Raw genomic sequence first — 17,102 nt, 5'->3', positions numbered from 1 at the left:
TCACCTGCATCTACTCTCCTGGGTTCGTGACCATATAGGTTGGACACTAGACGACTGGAAAACCATGGCCTGGTCCCGATTTCAGTTGGTAAGAGCTGATGGTAGGGTACGAGTGAGGCGCAAACCCCTTGAAGCCATTGACCCAAGTTGTCAACAAGACAGTATACAAGCTGGTGGTGGCTCCATAATTGTGTGGGCTGTGTTTACATGGAATGGACTGGATCTTCTGGTCTAACTGGGCCGATTATTGACTGGAAATGGTTATGTTCGGCTACGTGGAGACCATCTGCAGCCATTCAACGATGGAATTTTTATGGATGACAATACGTCCTGTCACTAGACCGCAGTTGTTCACGATTGGTTTGAGGAACATTCAGAATAATTCCAGCGAACGATTTGGCCACGCAGATCGAACATTTATGGGGTATAATCTAGAGATCAGTTTGTGCACAAAATCTTGCACCGGTAATAATTCCGCAATTACGGTCGGTTATGGAGGCAGCATGGCACGATATTTCAGCAGGGGGACCTGCAACGACTTGTTGAATCCATGCCACGTCGAGATGTTGCTGCATTATGGCGGACAAAAGGAGGGCTGACACGATATTACGAGGTATCCCATGACTTTTGTCACCTCAGTGTATAACATTGTATAAGGCGTGTCTCCTTTTTAATGTGGCCTTGGAGAAGGTTATGACGGGTGAAAATCTGTTGAAAAGGGGAATTTTCTATAAATCAGTGCAGACTGCCTCTCGTGTAGATGACGTAGAAATAATTGCAAGAAATCGGAAGGCAGTGGAGGAGACATTCATCGCACTTGAGTGAGTCAGTGGGAATATGGGACTGAGTATCAGTCAGCAGAAAACAACATATTTGACTGCTGGGAAGCACATAAGAAGAACATACCGCCTTCAGTAACATTGGGCAGACATATTTTTGGGAGAGTTGAACAGTTTAAATTTATGGGAGTCGACATCAAATGGTTAAAATGGCTCTAATCACTATGGGACTTAACATCTGAGATGATCAGTCCCCTAGACTTAGAACTACTTAAACCGAACTAACCTAAGGACATCAGACACATCCATGCCCGAGGCAGGATTCGAACCTGTGACCGTAGCAACCGCGAGGTTCCGGACTGAAGCGCCTAGAACCGCTCGTCCACAAGGCCGGCGGGTTGACATCAGCCAGTCAAATGATATCTCTTATGAAGTTAAACAGAGGTTAACAGCAGCCAACAGACCCTATTTTCCTTTAAAAAACTATTTTACTCATATCTCTTAACTCGTATTACCAAATTAATCATTTATAAAACACTTATAAGACTTGTGATGGCACATGCTCCGGAAATTTGCCATTAACGTCAAGAGATAATGGATTGCTAGATGTCTCTGAAAGAAAAGTACTTAGAAGAATCGTCAGCCCAACTTGTGAAAGAGGAAGACGTAGGAGGAGGAAAGAGAAATATGGAGGAGGAGCTACACTCATGAGCTGTACACTGTACGTAAATATCTACCTATTATAAGAATACTCAAATCAGCCAGAGCGAGATGGGGAGGGTCCCTGGCACAGACAAAGACACAAAAGTAGCTAAATCGATATTAGATAGAAACTCAGGGTTCATAGAGGACAGTGTCGACCGAGAACTAGATGTATAGATGGAGTCATGGAGTACCTGCAGAAAGCTCGGGCGTAGGATCGTAATAGTTGGGGAAGAATTGTTGAAGAGGCGAAGGTTCACAACGAACTGTAGATCCACAGAAGAAGATGATGAGTTCCCTAAATCTCTTAAGGCAAGTGCCGGAATGGTTCCTTCGAAAAGGGAACGGACGATTTCCTTCCCTAACCTGAGCTCGTGCTCCGTCTCTAATGGCCTCATCGTCGACGTGGCCCCAAACCACAGCCTTCCTTTTCTAGTGACAGAAGGAGACGGTCTCGTCTTTCACTAGAGGAGTAAACTCTCCCTGACTTGCATGCCTTCAGGTACAACAATCAGAAATGTCTGTGAACAGTCCAACTGTCCTAGTGGCAGCCGTGACCTTGTGGACAGTGTGTCAGTGCCGCGAGTCGGCAGGCGGTCTGACAACGGCGCCACAAACGCCCACTGCCGTCTTACCCTTTCAGCGTTTCGATGCTATGCTGTGAAACCACCATTCCGAAACAAATGTCTAGTGCCAGGGTATAGGGCGCAACTGAATTTGTTTCTTACAGCCTGGACACGCCAAAATATACCCGAATTGTGTAAAATTGTAAAGATTCAGTTATATGCATGTAACTGTCAAAGTAAAATTTTAGATTAATATAAATTAGTATCTGACTGTGAAGTAATCTTGGATACCTATTATCGACTTACTTGTGCAACTAGAAAATTTCCTGTGAGTTTCGACTGAGCAAAGGTTGGGAATTTGTATGGCCTCTGATAACCGCGCAGTTGAGCGCCTCACAAACCCAACATCATCATCATCTAGAAAATTTCTGGGCCTGACCGAAAATGTATATGGGTTTTGGACTAAAAATGTGCTTATTTTTCTGACATGCCCTCTACATCAGTGCACTTTGTCCAGCTTTTTCCAGCTGTTCGCTTCCATCCTTGGAACGATATTCTGGAAAGTCAGCAAAACACTTACCTACAACAACCATAACTTCTTCGCTGTATTCACTATACTTCTCAGCGGCACACGTTTCTTTAGATGTGACCCTAACTGGAAGCCAGAGGGTGTTCGTTGGTTCATTCGGGAGAGGGGACCAAACAGCGAGGTCATTGGTTCCGTCGGATTAGGGAAGGAAGTCGGCCGTGCCCTTTCAAAGGAACCATCCCGGCATTTTCCTGAAGCCATTTAGGAAAATCACGGAAAACCTAAATCAGGATGGCCCGGCGCGGGTTTGAGCCGTCGTCCTCCCGAAGGCGAGTCCAGTGTACTAATCACTGCGCCACTTCGTTCGGTGCCAGAGGGTGTCAAATATGGCAGAAAGGGCCGATATTCCGAGTGTACTTCGAATAAATTCCTAGTTTCCATTGTCAAAGCACATTTTTGAGTAGGTGCATCGTCATGATGATTCTTTTTATCTACATATACACGACTACTCTGCAGTTCACACACTCTGCAATTCGCACGTAAATACTTAGCAGAGGATTCGGAGTCCATACCTCGCACTGATTTTCATCCAGTTACACCAGTCGGCTTATATTTGTGTAACACTCGTCAGTTATAGTTCTGTTATTCACAAGGTAATCAATATGAAGAGCAATCCACGAAAACAGTGGCCTCAAAATCGCGAGGAGGCGGGGTCATTCCACACAGCTGATATTTCTTGTTGACAAGCTAAGGCAGTTGGTGGGAATGTGGCAACTGGAAACCGGAGCATCAAGCGAGAATGCACGAATTGCGTTTAGCTTTCCAGTACAAATCGGTCCTTCATTATGTAACTGTGCAGTCTGCTACATTTCCTGCAGCAGACCTCTTCCCACTAATTTTTTCATTTATTTGGTCCAAAAAACATGCACTTCCACAGTGGCTCCCCGTTATTTGAAAGAAATGTTTTGTCATTATTGAACAGTTTTGGCTACATCGTCAAAATCGAGTGTATTTCAAGTTGCCTTGATGAGATGATGTGTTTGGTGACTGCTCCTGCTGCCGTCAAACTTGTTCTGCATCCGATTGATCTCTGATGGACTGTGGCAAGTAACGTAAGCAAATTTTCTTTCCTACGTGTATCCTACCAAACTCATCAGATTTCGGGTACTACTTTCAGAGACTTATCCGATTCTTTACACCAAACTCTCCATCAATTGTTGTAACATCAAGCGCAGCTTACTCAGTGTAGGATCATTACGGTAGCCATACAAAAGTGCTATTTACAAATATTGTTGTTTGAAAAGTTATTTATGCCATGTTCCTGCATAAATTCTCAAAATATTTCAGTAGGTGACAGATGTAAGAAATGTCCGTGAGTAAATGGTGTTAAATATATTGAAAAATGCCAGCTTCTGTCATGGTTCGTATTCAGTGATAGATACATAGGGTATATATTTAGAGGAGAGCAAAAGGACCACTTTGTTGTGTGACAAAAATGTCACGTACGTTTCCATGGAGGTTTTGACGCTAATGAATTTCAGAGATGAATTTAATTACCGGTAATTAAGCATTGAAGATGGCTACGCTTAAAATTTCAAAACAGTCGCCAAATGCCGGGAACGCAAGCTTGTTCCGCGTTACGCTAGATTTTCAACTAGTTGTAAACTAATTGGGAGAAGAGAATCGGAAGTGCGCTCCGCCACTATGACCACAGATGACGACCGTGATGCAGTCGCGGTTTCAGACCCGTTATTGGCTGAACTGATATTTGGTCCGTTCAAAGGTCTGTGCTGCGTCCGTGACCCGAGGCTAACCAGGACACGTGACAGCCTGCGGCAGGATCTCTGCGCACACGTGACTCCCTGCCGCATATAGATAAGCTCGACGGGTGCCAAAGTGAGCAAGGGCTGGCAACTGATACTGGCACAACAAGAGTAAAGGCTCCCCGCCAGAGACAGGGATACAGCTTTGTTCATCGGTTGCGGATGCGATGCAAGGAAATCTGGTTACCAGAGTGGCTCCTTTATTATTTTTAAATGTGTAAGGAGAAGTGATTGTCCAAAAACCAGTTCGCACTCTAAATTGCAATGAACCCCCCCCCCCCCGCTCAACTTGATCGTTTGCAAACTTTCTGAATGTTAAAGAAATAAAAAGAAGAAAGTGGATACACAGTTGTATGTGACTGAATTAAAAGTTGAGAGAAAACTGGTCAAAATCCTGACCTAAAATTACTGTTTTAAATTTTCGATGACTGAGTTTATTTTGGACATAAGTCACATTGTCTGGAACAAAAAGAATGGATTACATGTGTCAACAATGCTTAGACTTATTCTTACATTCCTCAACTGACCTCCTTTCACTTGGATATTAAATTATTTTGAAAAAGTTGTAATTGATTTGTTTCCAAAACTACAAACATCAAGCTCTTGTTTAATTATGTACCAGATCTCTCATTCTTTATCGGCAGCACAGTCTTTGGTTGGTGTAACACTGGCTCTGTTATGTACAGTGGCAAATTTATGTTCACAAGTAAATTACAAAACTAATCTGTATGCCGTTATGTGAGGGGGGAACATATTTAAGAGTAATAGCTACAATTTTAATATGCATTATATTGACATAATACATGATTATTACCAGGGCCATTTTTTAGCCAAAGTGAACCAAATTGCCATTTGTAACGCCACAATTGTAAGATTTCCATACAGGGCGTATAACAATTAGTAGTGGCCACTTGGGGTATCAAGCTGAGAGGGGAGCCAAGGACAACCAAGTGCAAAACTTGTATGCAGTGTGTATCACTAGTATCACAATGTGTAGTGAAAACTGACATGTGTTAAAGTGGGGGAAAGGGGGGGGGGGGGGGAGAGGTGCACAAAATGATAAGTCACTCATATGGAAAAATTATCTTGAACTGGTTCTGATTGTTATACAAGATTATAATCGGATAGAATAGAATAAATTTAATCAACTTTATAATTTTTTTATATATAAGTGTTCACAACAAAAATAATTTTTAGATTGCTGTAACTACAATATTACAAGTTGCTCACAAAGCTCTTTGTCAAACTAATTTAGTTATCATATGGCAGTTCACCTCATTTACAATTTCACTGAAGTATATTGAAGTGTATTTTGTTGAAGCAACTAAAAACATTATCATGTAATGTTTTATAACTCTTTTGTTCTGTATACTCGTATGATGCACTGTTTAGACCACAGTATTACATTTAATCACACAGCACCACATTACAGATTCATAGAACAACGACATAGCAGTGGCTCGTTTATTACACATCTTGATATTCTTGCACTGATTAAAGTGCTTTATTGTTAATCCATTTTGGTAGTGTATATTTGAATTTATCCAAAGGCACACAGTAGGCTTTTTTAGGTAATTTGTTAAAATACATGAAATAAGATATTCATATGTGCTGTGCCAGTCATGAAAGGTAAAGTTGTCATCAACCCAAAGATTGATTTGAACATCATAGTGCTTTACTAGGCATAGAGTATGTCAATTACACATTCTGCTTGTGCTGCACTAGTGTACTGACATCCAGAGGTCAAAGATATTATGATTTTCTTTCATGTATAGTAAACACTTCCAAACATGCAAGTTACAGACTGTCATTACATTACTTTAAATTACATTTATCATTTTCCATGGATCCCTTGAAAAGGAGTCTCTGGGATGTGGGAAGAGTCAAAGATTTTTTATTTTTTTTACTCAGATACATGGATATTGTACAATTCTAATGCAGACAGAGTTATGAGCTATAATCCTTGAGAATATATTCATTTATGGAGTAGAAATTTGGGGGGGGGGGGGCAACAACCAAAAATAATCTAGATAAGCTACTCATTCTTCAAAAAAGGTGTGTGAGAATAATCTGTGGAGAAAAATACAGGGAATCTTGTCACAACTTGTTTCTAAAAATAGAGGTGTTAACTGTTATAAACACATACATTCTAAAAGCCATATTGCTTGTGAAAAGACTGTACCCAAACACTTATTCAGATTTACACCAGTACAATACTAGAAATAAAGAAAGATTTTACATTGGCAGCCACAGAACAGCACTTTACAAAAAGGGGCCTCAGTACACAGGTATAAAATTAGCTAATGCACTGCCTAGTGTAGTCATGGCTCTTCCTACAATTAAACTGAAACATCAGCTTAAGAAAGTTTTAGTAAAACACCCTTTCTACACATTAGAAGAGTACCATACTTATATGAAGAACAACAAATGCTTTGTGAAATTATGTGAATAGAAATCAGTAAACATCTTATTGTAATTTTGTTGTAAATTAATGATGTATTCAGAAGAATGTGTCTTGTGTATTGTACAAATAACTCTAATCATTACTGTTTCTTTGTACATGTGCAGTGTACCATTTGATGTTGAATAAAGCTATTATTATTATTATTATTATTATGAAGGAGTTGGCCAACAGGAAGTTCTTTAATTCACTCTGACACCGATCTTTATCACTTACAAGACCTTTGAGATGCTCTGGTAAGTTATTGAATATATGAGTACCCATGTACTTGACTCCTTTTTGTACTAATGTTATGCTTTAACAGTCCTTATACACATTGTTTTTAGTTCTGGTATTATAATCATGTTTTGTACTGTTTTGAATAAAAAGAAACATGTTGGAAATGACAAAGGACATCAATGGTATATGTACTGAGAAGTAGTAGTTAGAATACCAAGTTTCTTAAAGAGGTCTCTGCATGATGATCTAGGACTGACACCAGATATAATTCTAATGACTCGTTTCTGAATTTTGAAAATGATCGCTTTGTGAGAGGAGTTTCCCCAAAGGATGATTCCATAACTCATTAGTGAATGGAAGTAGGCCGAATAAACTGATTTCTTCATTTTTAAATCATCTATTTCTGCTGTCATGCATACTGCAAATGTAGCTGAACTAATGCATTTCATTAAGTCCAGAGTGTGAGTTTTCCAATTTAGGTTGTGGTCAATTTGTAGCCCTAAAAATTTGACACTCTCTACAAAATATTTAAATTAAAATCTTCACTTAGTATGAGTTCATTATTTTTAGAAGTTAAAAAATTTAATACTGCATCAAGCTGTTTAGTGAATAGCTGGAAATTACCAGTTGGAGCCCTGTATATTGTGACCATAATCATTTTTCTTTTTTGTGTTTCTACTTGTGTGGCACATGCTTCAAAATGCTGATCACTACAGTATTTAAGAATGTCAATGTTTTTATAATTGTGACCATTTCTAATGTAAGTGGCAACTCCTCCTTTCTCCATCTCTTTTCTACAATACTTTGAAGCTAAGGTGTACCCTTCCATATTAAGCATTTCAATTTCACTACCTAAATGATGTTCAGAAATACAAATAATATAAGCAGGATTTGTAGACTGTAGGTCATCTAAACAGATCTGAAATTCATTAATTTTGTTTTTTAAACCTCTGATGTTTTGATGTAGTAAATTTACTGTTACTTTTTTCCTGTCTTCGCAGGTATTATGCTTAACATTTTGAGATACAGCTTATGATATTCACTTCCTGAAAGCATAGCCTACATGACTTTCATGGTGAACATTTCATATTGTACCTGTTTTTGATCAAGTGAGTCTCCCTGTGAAAGCATTCCATAAATCAAAATACAATTTTACAGATGTAATATGCTCTGTTATGCTGCCCATGACTTGCTTTTTCATCTTTTTTAAACCTGAATAGCCATCCTTTTCCTTCAGTATAAAGGCATAAGAAGTTTTATTTGGCCACAGAGGCATGGAACAACAGAAACTGATCAGAATATAGTGTGTTTTATACAATATGACTTGCAAATTAGAATCTATATTACTCAGCTTCTGAAACTCACCTGGTCCCAGTTCAGGGTGACTGTCTAATAACTTCCAGGAGCAACAAAATTTTAAAATGCTGCCATAATATACTCATTAAGCAGCATAATCTGAAGGTGAGCATTTAACAAAAGTAATTCAAGCATTACAGTTAGGAACTGTTGCAGAGTAACTCATGGCATGCAAATTACACAGACTAGATTCATCTAGTATTTGAGAATGAGACTATTCAGCTACTTTCAACAAACTTTACATGAAATTTGAAACCTTTCTGAAACTTGTTCTTGCTCTGACACTCCCCTCAAAATAATGAAACAAATGAAATTAGTTATTTACTACATTTTCCATGCAATAAAATTTCAGCATCAGACCTGACTTGCTACTTCTTTACTACTGACCCTATGCACACAGTATTCATATACAGGGTGTCCCATTTATCTTGACCACCCTAAATAACTATTTATCCAGATGCAAATTACAAAATGTTTCAAGCAAATGTCCTTTAGCCATCGGGGGGATATCAATCAGCATGGCTGCCTTCATTGTAGCTTTGTTTTTTCAAAGATATGAACCGCAGTATGACTTTTTTAAATGGCACCCTGTATTTTTATTTGGTAATTTGCCAATGTATCACAGTGTACCATTCACTGAAACACAATGCTATTAATTTCATAAAACAACACTGACGTTGATGCTCCCAGTGGTTAGTGCAGGTACTCGAGGTAATGGAACACATTCACATTCTGACATTGACGGAGGACAAATGTAAACATAATTAGAAAGCACACCCATCATTCTGTCAACCATTGTCAGTTGAAGAGTTGTGAGAGTAGAATGTTCATCAATGAAGAGAAGGTAGAAATGCTACTCATCTATGGGGAATGTAAGTTAGCAGAGCAGTAATTTCAATACTGTTTCCTTATGCACGGGTACAGTCAGTACAGTAGTTTAGTCCTTTTAAAAACTGTTGTGTAGAATAGGCATACAGTAAAGGCTGTCCTTCCTACAAACTGCTTCACATAATGTTTCTCTTATTGTTGTTGTTGTCGAAGGTAGGCGAAATGCTACGCAGGCAGCAGAACTGTACAGAGAGCAACATCCTGACAAGAACCCACCTTCCCAACAGATGTTTACTCATCTTGTTGTGATGCTTCAGGAAATGGGAAGTTTCAACCCAGGACAATGCAATTGCTGTAGCACTCGCACAGACGAAGCTGCAAAAGTTATTATTCTTGCTTCCATTGCTATGAATCCACATGTGAGCACATGACAGCTTGAACACAAGATTGGCATCCCTAAAACCAGTGTACATCCTATTCTTACATGTCACTGGTTCCATCCTTACCATGTACACCTACATCAAGAACTACGTGGGAATGATTTCTAGAATCGTGTACAGTTCTGTCAGTGGATACAACAGCAAATCGTTGCCAACTCAAACTTCTTCTCCAATGTTCTATTTACCAATGAATGTACCTTCTCAAACAAAGAACAGGTAAATACAAGGAACATGCATTATTGATCCAGTGACAACCCACAATGTCTTAGACAGGCGGAACATCAGCATCAATGGAGAGTTAATGTCTGGTGTGTGATGCTTGGTACTACAATTATTGGCCCATATTTCATCAATGGTAATCTAAACGGCACAGTGTATGCCAACTTCCTCAGACGAATACTTCCTCCTCTTCTGCATGAAGTGCCGCTAAGAACCAGAATGTTTATGTGGTATCAACACAATGGATGTCCAGCACATAATGCCTTGCTTGCACGTCACGTTCTGAACTGAAGCTAGCCTGCCAAATGGATTTGTCAAGGAGGAACAGTTACTTGGTGTGCTAGGTCTCCTGATTTAAATCCTCTGGACTTTTTTCTTTGGGGATGCATTAAAGACATTGTCTATCGCGATATTCCAACATCTCTAGAGGTCATGCTGAAACATATCGTGCTTGCTTGTAATTCTCTTCAGCAGACAACACTGGAAGCAGTAAATAATTCTTTCATTCAATGAGTGAACCAGTGTATCAGTGTCCAAGGTCATCACTTTGAACACCTTTCAATGTTCTACACCTGGGCAATGGTACAGGAGAGTCAAAGTCAATTTAGTTTTCTGACAACTCCAGCAAGTGGACGAGTTTGTGATCCTGGGCTCAAGTCAGTGTTGTGGTATGTAATTAATAACCTTGTGTTTCAGTGAATGGTACACTGTGATACATTTCTGAATAGGTATTTGGAGAGGAAATGAATTACTGAATAAAAAATACAGGGTGCCATTCAAAAAGGTCATACTGCTGTTCATATATTTGTAAAAACAAAGTTACAATGAAGGCAATCATGCTGATTGATATCCCCCTGACAGCTAAAGAACATTTGCTTGAAACAATTTGTAATTTGCATCTGGAAAAACAGTTATTTGGGGTGATCAAGATAAATGGGACACCCTGTATACCACTGAGTGTATCTGCAAAATTATATGATTTTATGACACATAGTTCAGAAGATATGATCCCATAAACACAAGAATTCTATTTTTAAAGAACTGAGGTGGGGGTGTTCCTGGTTAATAGATGAATGGTTTCAGATAACACATTCCATTATCAAGTTTCCTACAAAATGCCAAAATTTCAAGTTGCAGAATTTGAACATTTATATATCATTAGATTTTGGCTTTTTGTAAGAAGTTTGTTAATGAATGCGTATCATCCTAAATCGGTGTTAACAAATCGCAATGTGGAAGTGAGACTGCATACTGCAGGGCAACATGTCTTCAGCTGCTAAATAAAACATTACACATCACATTAGTGTAATAAAAGGAAGAACAAAGTCCAAGCTTTAATGCTCTGTTGAAGACAGCGTGCGTTTAGTCAAATTTTTTCAGAAGATTCATAGCACTATTTGTACATTTATTAATTTACCATGACATAAGTCAGTTAAATTTTTAATTCCAATGTTGTATTCTTAAGAAAGAAACAGTGCTGATGCAGGAAGAGTGTTAGCTTAATGTCCCAACATCATCACTAGACATAGACCACAAGCTTGGATGGGATTGCTGTGCCACCTCATTCAGTTTACAGAGGAAAAGATATGGTACAACTTCAGTTGATGGATTAATGGAAAAACTGATTTGTTTTGCTTCTGAATATTACATTGCATGAGTGATTGAAACTAAACAGAAACTTTATATAAAGCTAATGTTATCAACTTTCTTTTATTTGCAGGGATCTTCTACTGACCCTATATATCAGAATGGACACTGTTCTTCACAGCACTGGTGGAAAGACAATGAGAAAAACTGGCGTCTGTTCCGGTGGTCTATATTAGTAATAGCTGTGCTACTAGTTTTGGGACTGGTGATTTACTTTTTGGTTATAGGTGGGTATAAACTTTATACTAACTATGAACTGCAATTAATAAACATATATTTCATTTGATAGAACCATTTTCAAGTAGTAACTATTTCATTAAAATTAAGTTTTTCAAATTTCCTGTTTATATGTCTTTGATCAAGCAACACACTACATATTTCTGACATACTGTCACTTGTAACAGCGATCAACACAATCCAAAAATATATGTTTTACTCTATAGAATATCTGGAAAATCTAATTGAGAAGTGAGCTTGAGGACTGTGTGCCACGTAGAAGTAGAAGTAGAAGTTCATTGTCTCGTAACATACAATTTCAAGCCATTGACTTAAAGTACAGCAGACTCGTCAAAACACAAAAACTGGTTTACAATTTTCCTTATGAACCAGTAATATAATATACAGTACTGAATAATTACTTAACTAAGCAATTACTCATAATAGTTTTTCTTCAAAAGTAACAAACTTTTAAGATTAACAGTCCTAAGCACTTACCGACTCCTGCTCAAATTTTCAGGTTGTCATTTATGAATTCTTCTACTGAATAGTAACATTTCTGCACTAGTTTCACATATAAGGATTTTTCCAGTGTTTCTAAATTTATGTGGAGCAACTCTCTTCCTTTCACTTTGTTATAAATTTTCGTACCCATATAATGTGGAGTTTGAGTATAAAGTTTTAATGGTGAGTGGGCAACATAAAATTATTTTGATTTCGGGTGTTGTAATCATGTTGAAAATGATTTGCTACAAATAAATCAGGGTTACTGTGTACAAAGATAATCAGCTCATATATGTATAGTGAGGGAACACTTGGTATAGTTAGATTTTTTAGGAGTGGGTGATATGATCACCCTACATTGTGCACATTTCTAATGATGGTTTTCTGAAGTTTTAGTATTCGACACATATGGTTTAAGTTACCCCAAAATACAATTCCATACCTTATTACTGACTCAAAGTAGCTATGATACACTACTTTTCTTATGCCCATACTGGTAGCATTGTATACTATTCTCATTGCAAATGCGAGGCTATTTAATTTATTTGCTAGGTACTGTATATGTGATACTGTATATGTGATATTCCTAGGAAATTCACACAGCTAGCTTCCTGCAAATCCTGGTTTATGTGACTGATCTGAATATCATTTAATTTTGCTTGTCTTGTTTTAAACTGCATTAACTGAGTCTTTTCCATGTTTAATTTTAACCCGTTTAAATGAAACCAGGCATCTAATTTTTCTAAAGTGTTTAATACAATTTGTGGAATTTGATCAGTACTGTTAATTTTAATGATTAAAGATGTGTTGTCTGCAAATAAAACTGGGTGACACTCAATATTAAGTGGCAGATCATTTATGTAAAACAAAAACAGAATGGTACCTAAGACAGAACCTTGTGGTACTCCATGTGAAATGGTTTTCCATTCTGAAGTATAAGTTCCTCTCTCTGATGTTATAACCACACTTTGTCTTCAGTTGGTTAGATAGGATTTAAACCATTCTAATACTGTGCCCCTAATTCCATACTTTTCCAGTAGCAAGGAGTGATTCACACTGTCGAAGGCCTTTGGTAGGTCACAAAAATTCCTGTGGCATGCAGTGAGTTGTCTAGAGATGAGCTAATTTTATCAACAAAATTATTTATAGCAGATATTGTGGTTTTGCCTTTTTGAAATTCATACTGATTTTTTGGGATTATTTTAAATTTTTCTATGAAATTTTGAATTTGTATGGTAACTACCTTCTCAAATATTTTTGATAGTAATGGAAGAAGAGAGACTGGTTGATAATTTTCCATATGTTCTTTTGTGCCTGTTTTGAATAGTGGATTAACTACTGCATACTTAAGTGTGTCTGGAAAATAATCTAATTGAAGGGACTGGCTAACTATTGCAGTTAATGGCTGCACAATTATTTTAGAAACTATTTTTAACACTTTTGTTGGTATCCCATCCCATCATGCTGATGTTTCACTTTTTAGTGATAGAATCACATTTTCTATATCTTTTACAGAAGTTTTGGTAAATGTACTGAAAAATTCACCATCAAGTTGCTCACTGTTGAAGAAATTTACCTTGTCTGGGTACTCTGCTACACTCACACTAGATTTGTTTACATTTATAAAGAATTCATTAAACAATTCAGAAATTTGAGCAGGATTTACAATAGTTTTATCCTCTATCTTGATTTCAGAAATATCATGGCCTCTACTTGTGGCACCTGTTTCAGCTTTTGATCATTGGCCATAATGCCTTTGATTTGTTTTATTATTCAATATAAAACTATTATTTGCCAGTTCTTTGGCTACCTTTACAACATTTTTAAATTTATTTTTGCAATCTTTTACATAGGTAGCAAAATCAGGACTTTTGTTATGTTTTAGTTCCCTATGTAGCCGTCTTTTTCTTGCACTCAAGATTTTTATTCCTTCAGTAATCCACTTTACTTTATTTCCTACCTTTTTATGATGTACAGTAAGTTGGAACGTTTCATTTAAAGCGTGTAGGAAGTTTTCCAGGAAAGTAGCAAAATTTTCAGAGCATGAAATACTATGATCTATAGCACATTCCACCTTATTTAATCTATGGCAGAATAAGTTCATATTTTATTTGCTGAACTGGTGTTTTGTGTAGGTTTTTTTTTCAAGCAAGGTTCTATTGTTTCTGGTAACTCCATAAACAGAGCGCAATAATCAGAAAGTCTAAATCTAAACAAAACTTACTTGCCCCTTTATAAGTGTAATTGGTTAAAATATTACCTATACATGTTGCAGACATTTCATTTACTCAAACAAAATCAGTGAAATTTGTGCTGAAACCCGATACTTGAATCATATCAATGAATTTTGTTTAGTTATTGGCTTCGCTGGCTAGATCTATGTTGAAATCAGCAGCTGTTATGCTGAGGATGGCACTGTTTCCCAAAAGTGGTAGCCAGTAGGCAAAACAAAAAAATTGCAGCTATAGACTAAAACTTATATTTTTCTGACCTAATGATGGATTTTAGGTAGTTATTGTATGCTGTTCAGTGTCATTTTATTTGATTTCTAGCTTGCAAATTCACTCATTTATAATGTTGCTGCTTGAGAAAAAATGATAACACAGAATTTGCTTGTAGAAGATTTAAAAATGAAGAGGGCAAAGTGCAAGGAGGCTAATTCATGAGTCATGTTCTATTATCTCTACAAAAACTAGCAGTAAGCAGCAGCTATTTAATGGTACTATGAAAATGGCAGCTTTTTCAAAGTAGCTATATTCCTGGTAATTTGACTTTGTTAAGTATACAATGAGGTATCAAGAACAGTTTATAACAGTTTAACAGTAATTAATTATTAAGCCAGTGTCTATTAAATCTTTCTCATTGTTAATCTATACCTTCCTGAACGTTCCATGTCATGTTAGAGTCTATATAACACAGTGAATCACTGGATGAAAGCATGAATTTCAGTGAAAATGTATGTAGGAAGAAAAGAGAAAATGAAAATAATGGCAATGAATTGTTTCAGAAATAGGGACAGATAGTGAGTACATGTAAGCTATGTCCAAACTGGAATTCTAGACTGCATACAAGTAGGATGAAAAAGTATATGTCAGATGACAAATCAAAGAAATCACACAGCTTCTGAAATGTAAATGGGGACAAAAATAGAAAAAGAAGGGAAAAATATAGGATAAAAGAGGACAAAGAAGTGATTTCACAGGAATCTGCAGTAAAGAATAAATGCCTAAAAGTGCACTATCAGAATTTACATCCTTGTGGCCCATAACTGGGCATTATTCCTTGTAGAAAATATGTTTTTTTTTTTTTCTGAACAGTATTTCCAATATAGTCAGCAAACTCACGAATATTTCACAGTTCTCTAATCCTTTACTGATAAATTGGCTAGGATGAGGTAGAATTTTATACATGCAGACATGGGATAATTGTGTGTGTGTGTGTGTGTGTGTGTGTGTGTGTGTGTGTGTGTGCATTTGTTATTTAGAATTGATCATTTCTGGAAGGTTCTTGAAATATCTTGTATTTGTAATGTTTGTATATTCTGGAACATTTGCAGTTTGTATAAATAGCAGCATTCTACATTCAGGAGTTCAGTTCTATTCGGGCTGTATTGTTGTGTCAGTAATAAGCCTGCTTTCAGTGCTACTTGTGGTACTTCAACGACAATTCTGCTTTCGGATTTGGACTTCAATGTGGTTGAGATCTTACTTTGTTTGGTGGAGACCTTGGGTACTTCAGAACATTTAAATCACCATGAGTCCAATTAGTAAACAAAAAATCATCACCTACATGGACTGGAACCAGAATACTAGTGGTACATCATTCCCAGCATCTGTATCTCCACAAAACCTATGGATTCCAAAAAAGTAACAAGCATCAGGCATCTATCAGTGTTTTCTTGAGATGCTGGTCAGGACCTAACAAAATAGCTGAAAGAATTCAACCAAGCTGCCAAATACAACAAGCGGGCTGACATGATGTGTCTGGAAAATGTGTACTTTTTCTTCAATGGCACAGCACAGCAGTGCTTCGAGATTGATGAAGAGAAGCTCAATAAATGGGACAAATTCCAGACCTGAAGGAAACATTTAATAACAGTCAACAGCAAGTCCACTTACCAGAGGAACACTTGAAGAAAAGGGCCAATATCATGGGAAAACAATACAGTCTTACAAGTGGGATGTTTTGTGAATCCAAATATGACAAAAGCAGACAAAATCTCACACTTTATAAAAGTGGTCCCAGCAAACCTGTACCAAGCTATTCTGGTAAAGTATGTCACAACAAATGAAGAATTCATCAAGTGATGCCAGTGAATTGGGGAAATGCAACAGAAAATGTTGGATGAAAGAAGTACAAATGACTCTTGAATGTGGTCTCTTTGCCAGCTTTGAAAGACCATCATTACCTCACCTCTCTCACACATCAGTGTATCGATCTTTAGCACCAGTCTCTGTCTCCAGTGAACCAACCAGGGGAAATGGATTTGGCCATGTCTGACTGATGCTGCGCCCATTAAACATTGACCCTGATCCATGAACAATGCAAATACATCCTATTCCTTTGACAATGTAATGACCCAAAGAAAAACGAGCATTTAGAGGACAGAGGACAACACACCAGTTTCTTTCCACTGTGGACATCTTGGACACATTATGTGCTACTGCAGAGAAAAAAGGCTAGTTTTTTGTGACCAGTATGCTGACAGATCTCAATCTTCACAACAGCTCTATCCACACCAGTCAATTCTTTCAATCCGACCTGGTATGGGTCCCAAACACTTGAGCAGTTCTCAAGAATAGGTCACACCAGT

At 37.5% G+C, this 17,102-nt stretch overlaps 1 protein-coding gene across 2 annotated transcripts in view; it reads left to right on the top strand.

The window, feature by feature from the left end:
• LOC124789845 overlaps nt 1–17,102 on the top strand; it is a 615,167-nt gene that overhangs the window by 535,163 nt on the left and 62,902 nt on the right. For both annotated transcript variants that reach the window (XM_047257355.1, XM_047257364.1), the window contains exon 2: nt 11,643–11,796. In XM_047257355.1, coding sequence (XP_047113311.1) covers nt 11,643–11,796 — 154 coding nt within the window. The remainder of the gene's footprint in view (nt 1–11,642; nt 11,797–17,102) is intronic.

The sequence above is a fragment of the Schistocerca piceifrons genome, chromosome 1 (assembly GCF_021461385.2).
Source record: "Schistocerca piceifrons isolate TAMUIC-IGC-003096 chromosome 1, iqSchPice1.1, whole genome shotgun sequence".
NCBI classification, from domain to species: Eukaryota; Metazoa; Arthropoda; class Insecta; order Orthoptera; family Acrididae; genus Schistocerca; species Schistocerca piceifrons.
This window is presented reverse-complemented; position numbering and strand designations above follow the sequence as displayed.